At 56.7% G+C, this 18,305-nt stretch overlaps 3 protein-coding genes across 8 annotated transcripts in view; 2 read left to right on the top strand and 1 right to left on the bottom strand.

The window, feature by feature from the left end:
• Positions 1 to 242: 242 nt before the first annotated feature.
• On the bottom strand, positions 243 to 7,333 carry LGI3 (leucine rich repeat LGI family member 3). Of its 2 annotated transcripts, XR_013763892.1 has the most exons (9): positions 6,734 to 7,333; positions 5,836 to 5,907; positions 5,173 to 5,244; positions 4,803 to 4,874; positions 4,628 to 4,699; positions 3,719 to 3,888; positions 3,433 to 3,597; positions 309 to 2,193; positions 243 to 274 (listed from the first exon to the last, which is right to left on the bottom strand). XR_013763892.1 is itself a non-coding variant. In XM_079140500.1 (8 exons), the coding sequence occupies exons 1-8, from the start codon at positions 6,937 to 6,939 to the stop codon at positions 1,376 to 1,378; spliced, it is 1,647 nt and encodes a 548-aa protein (XP_078996626.1). In that variant the 5' UTR covers positions 6,940 to 7,333; the 3' UTR covers positions 252 to 1,375. The 2 variants fall into 2 exon arrangements, 1 of the variants encoding a protein (XP_078996626.1); XM_079140500.1 differs by having other exon boundaries at positions 252 to 2,193.
• Positions 7,334 to 12,807: 5,474 nt separating this feature from the next.
• Positions 12,808 to 15,387, top strand: SFTPC (surfactant protein C). Its single transcript, XM_079139065.1, has 6 exons — positions 12,808 to 12,963; positions 13,608 to 13,766; positions 14,090 to 14,212; positions 14,450 to 14,560; positions 14,892 to 15,041; positions 15,231 to 15,387. Exons 1-5 carry the CDS (start codon positions 12,922 to 12,924, stop codon positions 15,030 to 15,032), a joined length of 576 nt encoding a protein of 191 aa, XP_078995191.1. The 5' UTR covers positions 12,808 to 12,921; the 3' UTR covers positions 15,033 to 15,041; positions 15,231 to 15,387.
• Positions 15,388 to 16,126: 739 nt separating this feature from the next.
• The window catches only part of BMP1 (bone morphogenetic protein 1), a 41,527-nt gene continuing 39,348 nt past the window's right edge, over positions 16,127 to 18,305 (top strand). For 2 of the 5 annotated variants that reach the window (XR_013764137.1, XR_013764138.1), the window contains exon 1: positions 16,127 to 16,510. Coding sequence is in view for 2 of the 5 variants with exons in the window: in XM_079142285.1 (XP_078998411.1) it covers positions 16,348 to 16,510 (163 nt within the window). In the remaining 3 variants the exon portion in view is untranslated. The remainder of the gene's footprint in view (positions 16,511 to 18,305) is intronic. The other 3 variants (XR_013764136.1, XM_079142285.1, XM_079142283.1) reach the window with 3 other exon arrangements.

Below are 18,305 nucleotides of genomic sequence, written 5' to 3'. Positions count from 1 at the left end.
TGAAACACCTTGATGACATTTGAGAGCTGGCAGTGGGGTGAAACTTTTTATTTGAAGCAAGTGAATCATAGCATTGTCCCCAAGTGTCCCTGGGCATCCTGCCACAAGGAGTCCTAGCAATCTGGACACTCCCCATCTCCACCAGCCTCGCTCCTGAAGCTCTGTCCCCAGCGCACAGCAGAGGGCAGCAGAAGCCTGGCTCCCGGGCGCCTCCAGCAGGCCCTCACACGCCTACTGCTCAGCCTCCCGGGTTGTGCCTCTGTGGAGCGGAGGGCTGCCAGGCCCCCGGGATGCTTGCTCGAAGCCACGCTCCACTCCTGGCTCTTGCACAGGTGGCTCAGATGCTCCCAGCTGCCCTGGCTTGGCCAGCTCTTACACTCCGCAAGGACCAGTCGCAGTGCAGGACCACACTCCAAATACGGGGTGGGCCAGAGGATGGTCGGAGCCCCAGGAGGCAACAGCTACAGAGAAAAGCAGAAAGAAAACTTCCATCTGAGCCGTCTCCTGTCCCCAGTTGAGCTGGAATTCAGGGTCACAGAAGAAAACTCCGGGAAGAGTGGCAGGTGGTGCTGGGAAGAACCCAGGGGTAGGGGCAGCAGTGGTGACTACTGCTGCTGCTTATTGCTTTGGGCAGAGGGGCTTCGTCCTCAGGAGGCCACACTGGAATCACAGGCTCACCACCATTCTTGTCCTTTCCAGCCTCGAGGTGGGCACACTGGGGTGAGCAGAGGAGGAAGAGGGATGTGGGCTCCGCGGGGAAGAGTGGCGAGGAAGGAACAGAGGTGAGCCCACCGGCAGGGCGAGTCTGCGCGCGCTCCCGGACATGTTTACATAGGAAGTGGGAGTGTGGATGGGTGTGTGTGAGCGCGACCAAGTGTCTGCCAGTGTCCACGTGTGCATGCAGAAGGGGCACAGCATGGGCGGGTGCACCTGGGAGAGTGACAGCTGTGGCCAGGGTTGCAACACCGAGTGGGAGCAGGTAAACAAACGCCTGGAGCACCTAGGGGAAGGCAAAGCAGGAGAACAAGAGGGTGTGGCTGTCCCCCTCCACATACCCCATGCAGGAGAAAGGGGGCGTGGCCTGTGGATGGGGGAGCAACAGGTGCACAGATACTAGAGGACCTGGGTGCTGGGGTGCCTGGCATATACATCGGTGCTCGTGCTGACTACATTGACGAGGAATGGCTCCCCTGGGCTAGTCCATGTTCTGTTCCCCGGGCTCATGAGTGTGTGTGTGTGTGTGTGTGTGTGTGTGTGTGTAAGGGCACATATGCAGGCTGGCCGCATGTGACTTCACAGGCACATGTGCTGCTCATAGAGGCCCCTACCCAGCCTCTAGCGCTACTTTAAGGACCCCAGAGGCCTGGGCACCCCTCTAGGCACTGAGATCCACCACAACGTGTCGGTACACCAGTGTTTGTCCCTTGAAGCTGGGGGCCAGGAGCAGCTGAGCATCCCCAGCAGGCATGTAGCAGAAGGCCCGAGGGGCCTGTACAGCCAGCTCCTGGAACCGCACAAACTTCTGTCGCCCCTCGTCCCACTGGTAGATCTGGGTGAAGGAGAAGTCGCTGCCCAGTGCCAGGTAGCGGCGGCCACCCACCAAGAAAGGCTGAAGGGCCAGTGAGCCACGGGAGGGCAGGGCCTGCACTTCAGAGAAGCGGGTGCCTTCCCAGCGCAGGATCTTGGAGTCGCCAATGTAGCGACTGAGGCACAGGTAGCTGTCGCGGCCGGCACGAAAGTGTTTTACAGCCTGGGCATCAGGCACCTGGGTCACCTCTCCCTGGGCCACAAACTGCTTCTGGGTACGACTCCATTGGTAGATGACAGGCGCCTGGGAGCTGCTAGACACAATCAGCCGTGGCTTGCCCTCGCCGTCCACAAACTCTAGGTCAGTGTCCCGGTGCCAGGCGTGCAGGGCCTGGTGAGAGTAAAAGCCATTCTGGTTCCAACGGTAGAGGCTGGTGGCACCTGCCTTGGAGCTGTCGGCCACAGCGAAGTACCAGTCACCGTCAATACGGAAGGCCTCTAGGTCATTGGGCTTGCGCACTCGCTGGGGATCAATGTCCTGCAGCTTGGTGAAACGTGTGGTGTTGGGATCCCAGTGGTAAATGTAAGAGCCACCAAACAGCTGGGCCACGACCACGTACAGCTGGCTGTCCACCACCATTGGCTTGCAGTGCACAGCTGAGGGGGCTGTCGGGACAGAGGCACGTGAGACCAGGCGGGACCAGGTGGACCCCGCAGCTCCCTCCCCGTCTTGCTCATCAGGGAGATCAGTCCCCACAGCCTGCTGCTCCACCCGCACTGGCGTCATCCAGCCAGGGCTCAGGGCTCGCTAACTTCTGACTGTTCACAGCCAGTCATCAGCTTTAGTATCACCCTTGCTCCACCCTTACCCTCGAGGTTCAAATACAAGCCAACACTGAGCCCAAGATAGGTGTCCCTAGATATTGATCGATTATTTAACCACGTCAATTGCTGGATTTTTACTGTGTGTAATCACTTGCACTGAGCATGAGCACGTAATACCTCCGTTAATCACACAGAAAAGGACCCATCATTTTACTCATTTTACATAGAAAAAAAAAAAAAAAAAAAAAAACCCTGAGACTCAGAGAGAGAAAGTGACTTGCCCAAACTACCGGTCAGCAGGGAGGGTGAGAGACCCTAGGCTCACGGAAAGGCCCCCTTGATGTTTGGACAGTGTGCGTGAAAGCACATTCTCCCACCTTGGGAAGGGCTCTTACAGGCAAGGATGAATGCCCTTGTGTGCTCTACGCACACCCAGCTCTGTTCGAGCCCTTCTCAGGCACAGAGCACGTGAGGCCACACAAAAGCTCACCTGGTATGGGACCCCTCATCCCCACCTGGCCATCACTGCTTCATCCCTCTCCTCCTCATCTGGACCCCACCTTTCCCCTGAAGAAGCTGACACAGGGGCTCAGACACACATGCACTCGCACACAAAGCTGTTGCACACCATCTTGACTTTGTCCACGGGGTTGCCCTGCCACCACACCCTTTCCTCCCTTCTTTTCCTCCTAAGTTTCTCTCAGCCTTCCATCTTAGCTCCAACTCTGGCTCCAAAGCTGAGCTCAACAGCCACGCCTGTCTCCTCCACATTTCCCTCTGACTGTCCTCTCCATCCTTCAGGAGGTGGCTTAGGGGCTGGGAATAGAGCTCAGCGGTAGAGTGCTTGCCTAATAGACGTGAGGCTGTGGGGTCCGTCCCCAGGCCCCAGCTTGGACATCCCCTCCATAAGGCTTTCTTGATCACACAGAGTATTGTGTGTGAATCTTCCTCTTAGCATCTGCCTCCTGCACAGATGTCACCTGTTGGAGACCTTGTCTCATCTGTCCCTCTACCTCAGTGGAGTTTCCTTCCCCGAGAGCCTACGGCCACGTTCCCCCAGCCTGGGCCAGGCACAGGTACCTGGGATTCTGTCATAGTCTCGGAGCTGCCTTTCCACATAGTCCCACTTTAGGATGGTGCAGGCACTGGCGCCTGGCTGGGCCAGAGCCAAATAGAGGTCGCTGGAGTAAAGGAAGGGTTCAGCTGACACTGCTGGGGAGGACAGGGTCTGGTAGAGCACAAAATCTGCAGGGACAAGAGGTGTGGGCAGGTGGAGCTCAACACCAGAGGGAGAAGGCAGTGGCCACTGGGTGGGCGTTGCGGGGTGGGTGGGAGGCTCAGGTGGGGCCAGGGCACCGCCTCCTACCCGTGGTGATGCAGTCAAATTCCCGTAGTGGCAGGTCCTGCACCTTGTGCTCCTGGAAGCGGGGTGGACTGGCGCAGTAGATGGGCGCCACGGTGGTGTTGGTATGCGCCAGCCACTCCACCAGCCACTTCACCTTGCAGTCGCAATTCAGTGCGTTGCCCCGCAGGTCCCTGGATCGTGAGGGCAGGGCAGGAGAGCACAGAGGGGACAGGCTCTGAGCTGCTCTGCCTACCCTGCCCTGAGGGCTTCAGAAGCAGGTCTTGTCAAGGCTCCGTGGGGTTATCACCAGGTAGAGAGAGGGGGGTTCCCCTGGGGTGGATGCAGCCCTGTGAGCACAGGCTTGGCTGGAGGAGTGTGGGTGGAGGCAGCCCCCACTGTCCTCCTTGGCCAGGTGCCATTTGCCGTGGACAACCTGCACAGCTGTATGTCCCCTTTTCTGTTCCTCCAACCCACCCACCATCCAGGGCTTTTATTCTCTTGTATAAATAATGACAATGGTTGTGGCTAGGCTACAGGACCCTAATGTAGACTCACACCAAACAGACATTTTCAAAGCACATTTTTGGGCACTTGGGATGTAGCTCAGTGGTACAGCACATGCCTAGCATGCATGAGGCACTGGGTGTAATTCCCAGTACTGAAACACGCACACACACACACACAGTTTTTTGAAACATACACATGGAGTATCTTGTGTGTGTTTTGTAAAGGTCCACAGGTGACTTGAGGAACCCCAATTTGGAAGGCTACTGTCTACATCGAACTCAGCCTCACCTTCTCAACCCCCAGAACCCAAGCCCTCCCAGCCTCTCAAGACCTTGTAATCACCCCCATTCTGACTCCCACACCACTCTCTCCAGGGATGCTCCCTCTAGAGCCTCCTCAGAAGAGGCTGGAGGTGTGCCTTACAAGTCACTCAGGATGTCCAGAGGCCGAAAGATGTCTCTGGGCAGCGTCTGCAGGTTATTGTTGGCCAGTGAACTGCAAGAGAAACCTCTGGGTCACCTGAAAATAATGACAGAGGCCAAAGGCCAGAGGAGATGCAGGGCTTCAGTCAATGTGCATATGCATGTGGGGTACTCACAGGTGCGTCAAGGACTTGAGGCCCCTGAAGGTAAACTTGGATAGCGCCCAGATGTCATTATTCTCAATGAAACTGGAGAAAACAAGAAATTGCTCAGCTGGTAATCAGGATTCCAGAGCCCCCCGGCAGTGATTTCCCTCATCCTAACCCAGATCCCAGCCAAGACAGGTGTCCACTGAGTAGTGTCACTAAGCCTGTAGCGGACAGGGCATCAGGCTGAGTGGTACCAGCAGAGGCATGGAAACGACCCTCTGCTCGGGAAGTCGAGGGCTTTCCCCTCCCCGTCTTCTTATTCCACCTCCCCTGCAGCCAACCCAGCCTGGGCTCCCTCCTTCCTTCTACTTTCCCATCACCCCTTCCTCCCACACACAGGTACTGCAGGTGTGACAGTCCCGTGAAGGCGTTGTCTCCAATCAGCGTGAACTTGTTGGAGTTGAGTAACCTGGGGAGACAAAGGTGGAATCAGAGCTTGCAAGGGCGTGCCTGCTGCCCGAGCCCTGTGTCTCAGCCCCAGGCTTCCCCCCCACCCCCCAGGTCTGGTTGCCCACGCCCATACCTCAGCCCCTAGCAGAGGACCCCTGAGTCGCCTGTTCTGATGCCAGAAGCTCCCAGGGTCCCATTTACTCCTAAAATGGCAGGGGCAGAGTTCTCCTGCCAAGCTGACTCCCGGGTTGCCCTCATGGCGTCTCCTCACCCTCACCCCAGCGAGCTCCAGCCCCTGATGGACAGCTCTTCTGCCTTTGCTCCCTTTCAGTTTCAGGCTCTTTCTTCAAACCTCAATCCCTGTCTCTAACATGATGAGCCGGAGTCCACTTGAGCATCGGTTCAAGCTATTTCACCCCAGTCCTTTCCACCTGCTGCTGTGACTCATGACCCCAGACTGCTCCACCTTTTGTGACCTATCCTGAAGGAGCAGAAGGACACCGACATCCTCATCTCCAAAGGCTGCACCACCCACTCTCCCGCACCCCAGCCCAGCATCTGTCCCCTTCTCCCATGCCCCACCCGCCCTTCCATAAGGCCCCATCCATACAAGAACTGTAGCAGGGGCAGGTGGGAGAAGGCTCCATCCTGGATCTCTGAGAAGGCGGCATTCACGAGGGTCCTGTAGGGGACACTTAAGTCACTACTGTGGGGACTCTGCAGGGTCTATGGAGGTAGACTGAGCCGTGACTTCTGTTCTCATCAGCCTCGCCCCCACCTCACATCTGTCCTTCCCTTTACCTCCCAAACTCACTGCCCTCCTTCATCACTCTCCTCCCCCACTGCCTTCAGGAGCACCAGTGGCCCTAGGTTCACCTTGGTTCTCAGCCAAGAAAGGTTCCATTACCTGGACCATCCTCATCATCCAAACACCCACAGTGCTGGTGCTGTTGAGGGATGGGGTGCTGTGGTGGGGGAGGGGCCTGGCATCTTGCTCTCAAGGACTGGCAGCTTCTCTAGTCCCACAGGCAAGGGCGGGGGAGCCTTGGGGCTAGTTGCTGCAAGTGAGGCTTGCCCAGCTGGGTGCACAGCAGCTGGCCTAGTGGCGTGCCAGGGTACCCCAGGGCAAGCTCACTTGTCATCCCTCCCCCTGCTGCCATCCCTCCCCGCCTTTCTGCCTTTGGTATAACACCACAGTCAGGGGCCTCTGTGCTCTTGTAAATATGCACTCCACCAAGTCTAAAGCCCTGCACACAGTAGGTCTCACTGCTGCTGCTGCTGGTGATGATTCACCCTTGACCATAAACTCCTGCTTTCTGGCGACTGAGGCTGCATGACTTCAGAGCTGTGTGCAGCTGGGGCCTAGAAGCCCCAGCTCTGAGGACCCCTGGGGTCCTCCTGGTCTTTACAGTCCGAAGGGCAAAGCAGGGTTCCTCCCATCCACTCCCAGAGAAGTGGCCCTCGCCCTCCTACTCCCATCCCCACCCCAAGGCCGGGTGGACACTCACAGGGAGATGACCTCGGAGGGCAGGTTCCTGGGCACTGCCTTAGAGTCCACACAGAAGGCGGTGTCCCTGGTGCAGGAGCAGCTGGGTGGGCAGGGGGGCGTCTTGGGGGGCCTCTTGGCACTGACTTGCAACATTAGGCAGAAACCCAGCGTGGACAGCGCCAGCAGCCCCGGCCCAGGGCCCCGCCTGGCGCGCAGCCCCGCCATGCCGCCTGCAGGTTCTCCCTCCAGCCACCCGCCCTCCCGCGCCCCACCTCTCCCTGCAGGCTGTGCCACCCGCGCAGGCTGTCACCTCTGAGCTACCGCAGCTCCGGCCGCCTGCCCACTAGGCGCAGCGGACTCCTGCCCTGGGGCGCCGGCTGCGGTCCCCTCCCCTGCTCGCTCCCGCGATCCGCCTCGGGAGCGCTGCGCGGAACCTGGAGCCGCAACCGAGGGCTGCCGGGGGCTGGGTGGATGCGGACTGCGGCGGGTGGCGGGGGCGCGCGCGGGGGCGGAGCGGGGAGGCCTGAGCCTGGGAGCGGCGGAAAGAAGGAGTGGTTGCACCCGGCCGCGGTGTGCCCTATAGGGCTTTTTGCGGCGATCTGCCTGTATGTCTGGTCCCGGGTCTCTGTGTGTGAGTGCATGTGTGTGAGAATACCCGCGCATCCGTGCGCTGGGGAGACTGTGCACATCCGTCTCGGCTCCGGGCGCATGGATCCATGTGCCTCTGTACATCTGCATGTGCGTCTTGGCTGTGAGGGCACATAGAGTTTAGGAGCATGTCATAAATGACACACGTACATCTGGGTCGGCATGACAGATTAGAAGCTTAAGGGTGCTCGTATATGTTATCGTGCCCCCCCCCCCCCCCCCCCGCCCCCGCCACTAAATAGAATGTGCCTTTGCGTTTGGGCTGCAAAGGGAAATGTAGCCACGGAAGCTGGAGTGGCAACGTGTGGAATTCTGGAACATTTCTCACTGCACAGCCACAGCCGGTAGGAGCTGGGAAGTGCCCTGGATATGTTCCCGTCTAGCCCTTTGTTTCACAAGGGAGGAAACTGAGGCTTGGAAAGCGGCCAAGCTCCATATCTCTACTGTGTGCTGTGTGCTGGGCATAGTCCTCTGTCCTTTTGAGAGAGGCGATGCTGACTCCTTTTTACAAATGAGACAAGTGTGCCTCCAGGGCCAGGAGTCCGACTTCAAAGTTGACAGCAGTCCTTTACTGCATGGATCTTCAAAGGATGACTCTGCGACCACTGGTCCTTGAGAAGATTTCACGGAGCGTTGAGATCAAGATACTTCTCCTGGCCTCCTATGGTGGCACATGACTGTAATCCCAGCAGACTCCAGAGGCTGAGACAGGAGGATTCCAAGTTTGAAGCCAGCCTCAGTAACTTAGTGAGGCCGTATCTCAAAATAAAACATAAAAAGGACTGGGGATGTGGCTCCAAAAACAAAACAAAACAACAACAATAAAAAACCTACTAAATAAACAACAACAACAAAAAAACTCTTCTTAATAAGACGACATTGTTTGCCTTTTTCACTTCCATGCTCCCATAAGGAGTACCCTGGAATTTTCCAGAGGTTACATGATGTGTCTTCTATTAAGCCCTAAATTAAGGAGATTTGCAAAAATGCAAAATGGTGATACTTTTCTAACATTTTGGCAAAAAAATAGTTATTTTCATTTAGAAATGTGCATGATTCACTATAACATATAATAGGTTTGTCATTACTATTTTAAATAAGTGTTTTTAAATTCCTTGGCAAATACCAATATAGCAGACCTCGATTCATTTAGCTTACATAAAAAAAAAGCTCTTTGGGGTCCTTGGTACTTTTTGAGAATATTAAGGGATCCTGAAACTAAAAAAATTGAGAACTGCTGCTCTATACCATGACATCTCCAGGGAGGACAGGGGGACTGTCCCAAGAGCTCATAGGTATAGAGCAAGAGAAACCTGGAAGTCAGAGCTGCGCTTCTCGTTGTGTGCTCTGTCCTCTGTCCACATCAGTGGAGGGCTGAGACTGCCGGTCCCCAGCTGAACCCAACCTCAGCCTGTCCGGGTGGGTTTTTCTGCTCTGAGCTTAAGTCCACTCAGGAATGTCTCTGCCCCTTGATACCCACTTGCCACAGTGTCCAGCCGTCTGTGCTGCCATCCCCATGCTAGCCTGAGGGAAGCAATGGGGGTGGGGAGCGTGGCTGGGGCAGCTGGGCAATGATCCCCACCCGTCCCTGGCACAGCTCTGCCCAGCACACAAAGGGCAGAGTGAATCTTGTCCCAACCCGTGCAGCTGAGGAGCTGGGAGGAGGAGACGGAGAGGCACACACAAAAGGGTGCCACCGTGGGGTTCTCCACCGCCCAGAGCTCTCAGAGGGCAACCCAGAGACAGACGCAAGGAGGAGTCTGGGTCCTGTGCTAGCCAGTGAGGGGTGTCCTGGGGATGAAGCCCGTGATGATAACGATGATGACTGGACTTTACACCAGCAAAGTCGCCGGAGCTCTCCAACAGCCTAGGTAGAGAAGACAGGCAGTGGTAGTCCCATTTCACAGATGAACATATGAAGACCCAGAAAAGCATAATGGCTCACTTTGAGTCCCAGAGCTGCCAGTGGAAGCACTGAGCCCGCCGCCTATCAAAGGAAAGCACTCTGGGCCACCCAGCCGGAGGCCGCTCCTTCTGGTGACGGTCTTATGGTTGCTTGTAATTACATGTGGCTATGTGCTTGCTTCTTGTCCTGTGGCAGATCATGCATGTTTCTTTTCTGCCCGGGGTGAGACTGCCGGTCCCCAGCTGAACCCAACCTCGGCCTGTCCGGGTGGGTTTTTCTGCTCTGAGCTTAAGTCCACTCAGGAGAGCATGTTTCTTTTCTGCCCAGGGTGCAGCCTGGTTGGAAAGACAGGGCAAACGAAAGCTCCAGTGTGAACCCTGGTTGGTACCAAGTGGCAGATGAAGGTGAAGCAGGGAGGTGAGAGGATTTCAGAGGAGGCACAGCAAGGTCACAGAGCAGGAGCTTTGGCTCTTGACCTTTTGGGGTGGGTGGCATTCAGAGAGAAAAACAGTTTAAGCACAGGCCTAGAAGACAGACATCGGTCTGGGGGTCTAGGTTGAGGGCTATGGGTGACCAGCTAAAGGTCCCTCCCTCCTTCCTCCTCCCAGGAGCACAGACCGCTACCAAGTGGTGTCAGCATCTGAACTTCATTTATGAAACTTGACAGCACCCTTTCCCAGCCCCCAAAGACAAGTTATTTGGTTTAATTTTTATTTCTTAAAGCAATGAAACTTTGAGAACGACAGCCTGCCGCAGCCACTGAGGACTTGGGAGAGAACTGGGGCTTCTTCCTAGCACTGTTCACAGCACCTGCTCAGAGCAGTCCCCATCACTGGACACTGCGGCCCCCTGAGATGCCCACAGGGACCCCGCGATGCCTGCAGTTCTCCTTGGCTTTCCTGCTGGCCTGGCCAACTGCCCACCTGGCTCAGGCCCAGTGTGTGTGAGTCAGCCATCAATCCCAAGGTTGTCAGGACAACCGAGGGTGGGAGAGCAAGCCTGGGGGGCGATGGGATGGGCACTGCAGGCGAGCTGTCTCCTACATCTGGCACCTGCACACAGCTGAAGCCAAGCAGAGAGGAGGACACTTGCTTCCCCTCCCTCTCCCTCCCACACCTCTCCCCCTCCTCCACCTATCCTAGGATACTCATCTGCTGGACACTTAGGCAAATATTTAAAGGGGCAGTTGGGGGGGGTGGGAGGAGCGTGGTAGGAACAAACATTTCCTTCCCTCTTTTCTCCCCTGAGCAGCTCAGGGGTTCTCAACTCACATGCCATGCTGTTGAACAACCTTGAGGTGGAGGCCCTCCAGCTGAAGAGGGTTCCTTTGGGGACAGTGGAGCCTGCCAGGGCTGAAGAGTAGGGGGCCAACTCCTGATCAAAGGACAGGGACAAGGTGTGAGGGAGCCTGGAACTGGGTGACATTTTAGAGTTAAAGTACAGCTGGTTCTCTGTATCCATGGGTTTCACATCTGCCAATTCAACCAAGAGTAAATGGAAAGTATTTGGGGGAAAAACACACTGTCCGGGCTGAACATGTACAGATTTTTTTCCTTGTTATTATTCCATAAGTAATATAAATACTATTTACATGTCATTTACATTGTATTAAGTATTATAAGTCATCTAGAAATGATTTAAAGTATATGGGAGGCCATCTATAATCCCAGCAGCTAAGGGAGGCTGAGGCCAGAGGATGGCAAGTTCAAAGCCAACCTCAGCAATTTAGTGAGGCCCTAAGAGACTTAGTGAGACCTGTCTCTAAATAAAATATAAAAAGGGGCTGGGAATGTTGCTCAGTGGTTAAACCACAGTTCAATCCCCAGTACCAAAATATTAATTAATTAATTAGAAAGTACAGTACACAGGAGAATATACATAGGTCACAAGCAACTACTATACACCATTTTACAAAAGGGACTTGAGCATCTATGCATTCAGTATCCATCGGGGGAGAGTCCTGGAATTCATCCGCAGGGATAAGGAGGGACAGCTGTATAGGAGGACAAGGGAGTCAGGCCAAGAGAAGGAGGTGTGGGGCTCTAGTCATACATTCATGAAAGTTTATAGGTGAAAGGGCTTTCGAGACTCCATGGCCCAGCAAGTGAAGGGGAGCCCAAGAGAAAGGGTGTGGCCAACTCCAAGTTATTGATAGATTTCACTGAGTATGTTAAACAGAGATGGGTAAGAGTAAGGGAGAGGGGAGGGATGTCTGGAAAGTGAATGGGTTTGGGTGTATAGAGCTCTCAGGGCACATTTAGTTTTGTTGGTTTGGCACTGGGGATTGAACCCAGGGCTGTTTTACTACTGAGTCACATCCCCTGCTCTTTTTATTTTTTATTTTGAGACAGTCTTGCTAAACTCCTGAGAGCCTCACTAAGTTGGTGAGGCTGAGCTCTAACCTGAGAGCGTCCAGTACCAACCTCCCCATTTGCTGGGATCACAGGCACACACCACCTGACCTGGCTCTGTTTTGTTTTGTTTTGTTACGAGAGATTGAACCAGGTGCGCTTAACCACTGAGCGCATTCCCAGCCCGCTTTTAATAACTTATTTTGAAAGAAGGTCTCACTAAGTTGCTTGGGGGGTCTCACTAAATTGCTGAGGCTGGCTTTGAACTCATGTTCCTCCTGCCTCAGCCTCCCTAGCTACTGGGATTACAGACGTGTGTCATTGTGCCCAGCTGGCTATTTTTTGTTTGTTTGCTTGTTTATTTTTTGAGTTGGGGTCTTGCTATGTTGACCAGGCTGATTTCCAATTCCTGGGCTCAGGGGATCCTCCTGCCCCAACCTCCCAAGTAGCTGAGACTACAGGAGTGTGCCACATTGCTGGGCAGATGGGCATCCAAGGATATAAAAGGAGTTCAGAAGGACAGGGGATAAGAAGGCTGGCAGTGTGGGCTGATTCAAGGACAAAAGATTGGGACCACACCCAGCCCTGTGCAAGGAGGTCCTGGTCTAGGAAAGCAGCGTCAGGCATGGAATCTGTCATCAGAAGCCTCTGGCTTACAGACCAGCCCAGAGCAAAGAATGAAACACCCACCCTGACTAAGAGTTTCCCACCAGCGGGGACAGAATCTCCAGAATTAGGAAAAGAATGACTGGGGGCCAGTCTGAAGTTAGTGCAGGATGAGTGGGAGGTGGGACGCAAGGCAAGTGCACATTGATGGACCTTCACAGAGACCCTCCGGGTCTCCAGCACCACATCCTCTGCCCCCTTTCTGGAGCCCATCCCTATGCTTAGGGAAATTCTGTTGGGATGGTCAGAACCATAGCTGGGGAGAAGTTCACCCCGGCAGCAGAAAGGAGGAAGCACAGGGCTGCAGGGCAGGTGCCAGCAAGAAAGGCAGACGTGCCAGGAAGACACCCACGGCGAGAGGTGCAGGTGGCCTAAGGGCAAGTTTGCTCAGCTCACCAGGTTTGCTCTTGCTGGAGTGAAGAGGACTCATGCGCCAGGGCTAAGGGCCCTTGGGGGCTCTTGCAGCTGGCTTATCACGACCTTGGCTCTGAAGGGCCAGGAACAAACAGGCTTCAAAGCCAAGGGCTTGGCTGGCAAACAGGGGACCCGATCCTTCAGCTCTGTCCCCTCTCCCTGTGGGACGCATATAAGACCCTGGTCACGCCTGCAAGATGAGGAGAGGAGGTCTGCAGCAAGATGGATGCGGGCAGCAAGGAGGTCTTGATGGAGAGCCCACCGGTGAGTGTGGTCAGCTCTGTGTGTGTGCGCATGCATGCATGCGCACACAAGTGTACTGGATCCTGCCTCCTCCATCCTCCCTGGGTCTGTTTCTTCATTCAGCTTCCTTCAATCAACTAGCCTAGGACTGTGCTAAGTTAGGACTGGGACACCAAGACCCCTGGCACAGAGCCCCTGGACAGAGAGACATGGAAGCCCATAATTCTGACAAAAAGTGGCTGGGAGCCACCATGGGGGTCGGTCAATGAAAAGGGCTCCAGAGAGCACTGAGAAAGAGCCACTAAGTACTCAGGAGGTCACAGGAGGGAGTCGTGGCAGGAAGAAGCAGCAGTATGGATAAAGGCCTGGAGGTGCGAAAGCCTGGATCATTGGGAAACAAGTGCCACGACTGGGGTTCAGGAGGGTCTAGAGGGAACAGCAGGGATGACTGATGACCCAGGCTCTCTTGGGTCCCTCCTAACCAGGCTTGTTGGAGTGCTGGCCACCTCATCCCAGCAGGCTCCTCTGACCTGGCCCTCCTCCGCAGATCCATAGCACTGGCTATCCGACCCTGAGAGGGTGTGGGAATGTGTCCAGTTTGTGCAGGGAAAGGAGGGGACATCCTCATGACCTCATGCTTATTTCCCTGCCTGCCATCTTGTCAGGACTACTCGGCAGCCCCTCAGGGCCGGTTCCGCATCCCCTGCTGCCCGGTGCATCTCAAACGCCTTCTCATTGTGGTCGTGGTGGTGGTCCTTGTCGTCGTGGTGATCGTAGGGGCCCTGCTCATGGGTCTCCACATGAGCCAGAAACACACCGAGATGGTGAGCAGGCCCGGGATGGGGTGAGCAGTGGGCACAGGGCACGTCAGGGGGCTGTGTGGGCTGGGAAGATAGGAAACCATCAAGGGGAGTGGTGGGGAGCAGGCGAGGACAGAGACAGGAATGGGGTGGCACCCGACTAGCCTTTTCCAACAGGCTCCTGTCCTGCAGGGTGACAGCCAGTTCCCTCTAGCACATGGTTTTGCTCACCTACACTGAGCTCTCAGGAGAGAAGGAATTGCTTTTGAGTAGGAGCCGGAGGATGGGCAAGGGCGCTGAAGGGCTGAGAGGGGAAAGAGAAATTCATGACACACTATAACCCCCAGGTCCTTGAGATGAGCATCGGGGCACCAGAAGCCCAGCATCACCTGGCCTTCAGTGAGCAAGCAGGTGCCACTGCCACCTTCTCCATCGGCTCCACTGGCATCATCGTGTACGACTACCAGCGGGTGGGTGCACCAACCTGGGGAACCGATGACAAGGCTTTGCTAGAGCCAACCAGCTGTGCTACTTCACTGCACCCAACTCTCTCTCTCCCTTAGCCCTTTGCCTCCCCTGGGGTGCCTGAATCCCAGACTCCAATGTGACTTCCCAAATACAGTCTAGAATGAGCTGGCTGAAGACCAGGGTTAGGGAGCCAGCAAGGCAGGGACTTTCCCAAATGACCTCCAGCATTCCATGCCCAGCTCCTGACTGCGTATAAGCCAGCCCCAGGAACCTACTGCTACATCATGAAGATGGCTCCAGATAGTATCCCCAGTCTCGAGGCTCTCACTAGAAAAGTCCAGAACCTACAGGTAGGTGTATCGGTGAAAGGAGTGGTCTCCCTCCCTCCTGACATCGTGGGAAAGAGCGTTTAAGATGACAGCTATTTGTCCACCTGTAAAGCACTGCTTCTCTTGGGCTGCCAGGTGAGTGCCCCTTTATACCCTCAACCAGCACCAGCTTCCCTACTGTTCTTAGCTGCCCACTGTCCAGGCACTGGCCTCAGCTGAGTCCACATACCCCCTGTGGGCTTCTGACTTCCGGCATAGGGAGGCTGCCCGACATGACTGGGGTACCCCAATAAGGGCTGCAGGGTGAGAAAGAAACTCAGTTTTCAGACTCTAAAGCAGGTGCTCTTTTCAGGCCAAACCTGCAGCGTCTAACTCCAAGCTGGGCCAGGAAGAGGGGCACAAGGGAGGCTCTGAATCCTCAAGAGGAGACCTGACCTTCCTGGGCCTAGTTGTGAGCACCCTGTGTGGCGAGGTGCCTCTCTACTACATCTAGGACTCCCAGGTGAGCAACTGCGGCTGCCAGGGCACTGAGCCGAAACAGGAAGGTCTTGGGCCATGCCAGCTGATCAGGCACTGGGATGCCCTGAAGCCAGTGGTCTAGGGAGCTGGGGGAGGGAAGGCTCACAAGACACAGGCTTGGGCACCCCAGACAGGGGCTCTGTCCTCACATGATAACACTCTTGCTTCACAGGATCTGTGGGAGTGAACCAGGCAGGAAAGATCTTCCAGCAAAGGGTCTTTTGCCTGCTGCGGGCAGAAGCTGCTCCAGTCCACACCCCAGGGACAGGCCCTGGAGAAATGGAAGCTGTGGGAGAGGGTGGGAGGGGAGGGGGCAGAGGAGAGGTGGCTCCTCTGGGCCAGGGGATTCCTGCCACAAAAGAATAAAGCAACCTGAATGAAAAACAAAGGGTCCAACCTGTTCCTTCTGACATCTTCTAAGTCCAGAGTGCTGGGGCCGGCTCGGGGATGGGGCGGGCCTTGGGGCAACAGTCGGGGCTTTGCAGTGCCTCCACTGTCCCAAGAGTGTTGGGAATTCAGTCCATCCCGGGTTGGGGAGAGGGGACAGTGGGGAGGGGACCCAGGAGCCATCCACGGGCATGAGGCGCCCTCCAGTGGTGTGTCCGACGGAGGGGCAGAGACAGAGACGGCGAGAGAGACAGAAAGAGAGGGCGACCTGGGAGAGAGCGAGGGTCGAAGGGAGGGAGAGACGAGAGATGCCGGCCGGGACCACGGTCGCAGCCCCAGAGACAGAGGCAGAGGCGGCGGCAGAGTCCTGACAGCGTGTCCCGCCGCCGGGAGGGGCTCGGGCCAGCGGCCGCGGGGCAAGTCGCCGCTAGGGGGCCCCGGGCGGGAGCGGCCGCCGGCCGGGCACTCCGGGCGCCGGCGCCCCCTCCCCGGCCCCGGGCCCGGCCCCGCGCCCCTCCCGGGCGGGCGGCGCGGCTCCTCGCCCTCCCCGCCCCGGCTGGCGCGCTTCCCGGCCGGGCCGAGCACAGTCCCGGCCCCGAGGGGGGCCGAGCTCGGGCGAAAACCCGCCCTCCAGCAGCTCATTTCCCTAGGCGGGGGGCGGGGGGCGGGCGGGAGAGAAAGGGAGCAGCGCAGGGAAGGGCGAGGGAGCGCGGGGCGCAGGGCGAGCGCGAGCCCGGCGAGCGGGGGGCGGGAGACAGGAAGCGGGAAGGGAAGAGGTAGGCAGCGCGGGGGGAGCAGGGAGCGGGCGGCCAGCCGCCGGGGAGCGCCTCCCCCTCGCCGCCAGAGCTCGGTTCCCCGCCGCCGCTCCCGCGTCCGGGTGCGACCCGCCGCCGCCCGCCAGCATGCCCGGCGTGGCCCGCCCGCCGCTGCCGCTGCCGCTCCGGCTGCTGCTGCTGCTGCTGCTCCCGCGCCCCGGCCGGCCGCTGGACTTGGCCGACTACACCTACGACCTGGGAGAGGAGGACGCCCCGGAGCCCCTCAACTACAAAGACCCCTGCAAGGCGGGTAAGCGCCCCCAGCCCCCCGCGGCCGGCCGGGGCGCGCGGCGCCGGGCGCGGGCAGGCCGGGCCGGGTAGCGTTTGGAGTTGGGGGAGGACAGTCCAGTGTGGGAAGCCGGGAGCTGCCTGGTTGGCAATGCAGTGGGGAACAAAAGAACGAGGGAGAGAGGGAGGGGGAAGTTTGGGGGACTTTTAGGACCGAAGTTTTGCTGCTGTTGGTGGACGGCGCCGCCGCTGCCTCTTGCCCTGCCAGAGGATTCCTGGGGAAATCTCCCTGGGTCCGAGAGGATCCCGCGGCCAGGGAGGCTTTTCCTTCTGCAGGAAACTTTTCTGGCCAAACTCCTTGTGTGTGTGTGTGTGTGTGTGTGTCTGTGCGTGTGTGTATGAGTGTGTGTGTGGTGTGAGTGTGTGTGCGTGCGCGCGTTCTTTTCCCTTCTCCCCCATCCCTCCAGCTCTGAGGAACACTGCTGTTTGCCAGCCTGTCTGTCCCTCTCCCCCGCCCTGGGGCTGCACATCTGTCTAGGTTAGTGCTCAGAAGCCTGCAGTTCCAAGGAATAGGTCTCCCGGCCACCACCCCTGTCCAAGTGGAAGAGAAGTTTTCCCTGGGATCCCATGGGATCTTGCTCCTAGCCTGTGGTCCTAACCAGCAGCAATAGCTTTCTGGGACTCAGGAGACAGCTGTCAAAGTCAGAGAAGGAGGGGACATACCTGTGCCCCTGTGTGCCAGGAGGGCCCTGCCAAGGCCAAGATGGGATGGAAAGGGGGACACACAAAGAGAACTCGGATATTCTGCATCAGCCCTCTTACCCCACAGACACCAGAAGCTAATTAGCTGAGGTCAGGGCCCAGAGCGAGAGCAAGAGCGAGAGCGAGAGCGAGAGCGAGAGCGAGAGAGAGAGAGAACATTGTCCAGGAGGACCCTCTGTAACCCCTTCACTGTTTCTGGGACCTGAAGAGTCCCGCCCCTGGAGTGACCAGATGGCCCAGCACTCAGGCCATTGGCCTGATGGAATGACCCTGAACAGGCTGTCTGGAATGCTCAGGGGATGAAATATCAGAGCCTTTCCTCGATTTCTGCCTCTGGCTTCAGCCTGTCTCTGAATAGCCAGGACCAGGGTCATGGTTCCTAGAACTGTAAAGGCGATGAGTGGGCGCAGGCCCTGGGAATCCCGGTCAGGTCCCTTCCTTGCCCTCCCCCTCCTCACTTTGGGTGGAATGGGAGACCCTTCTTCCTCCTTATCTGCTGGGCTGTGGGCAAGCTGGGAAGTGAGCTGTCATCTTTCCTGCTGGGCACATGGGGTGAACAGGAGGCACAGTGGATAAGGCATGGGGTAGGAGGCAACCTGAGCTAGTTTTCAATCCTGGACTCATTAGCCATCCCTCTTGGGAAAGGTAACCATCATCTCTGAACTTTGGTGTTCTCACCTGTAAAATGGGACCATTATTATATCTCTCTGTAGAGCTGGTGATAAAGACTAAATCTGAGAACCTATTAGCCATTACCACATAGTAAACAAGAAAATGTTGGCTTCCTAACCCCCTGGGTTCTGTGCCTCTGATTCTCACTTCATTTTTTTTTTTTAAAAGGGGAAATGAGCTTGTTTTTAGGGAAAAATAATGTCTCCCTGACCACATCCTTCTCCATTCAATGTTTTACATTTCTGCATTCACTAATGCCTAATATGTCCCAGGCCTGATGTTGTGGGAGGTACAGAGAGATGCCAGACAGGCCCTGCCTTCAAAAGGCTTATAGTCCAGCAGGGGCTGAGAGCTCACAGGCACAATAGCACCACCCAAGGTGT

The sequence above is a fragment of the Sciurus vulgaris genome, assembly GCF_902686455.1.
Source record: "Sciurus vulgaris genome assembly, chromosome: 5".
NCBI lineage: Eukaryota > Metazoa > Chordata > Mammalia > Rodentia > Sciuridae > Sciurus > Sciurus vulgaris.
The sequence above is the reverse complement of the archived record's forward strand: the minus strand, read 5'-3'. Positions and strand labels throughout refer to the sequence as shown.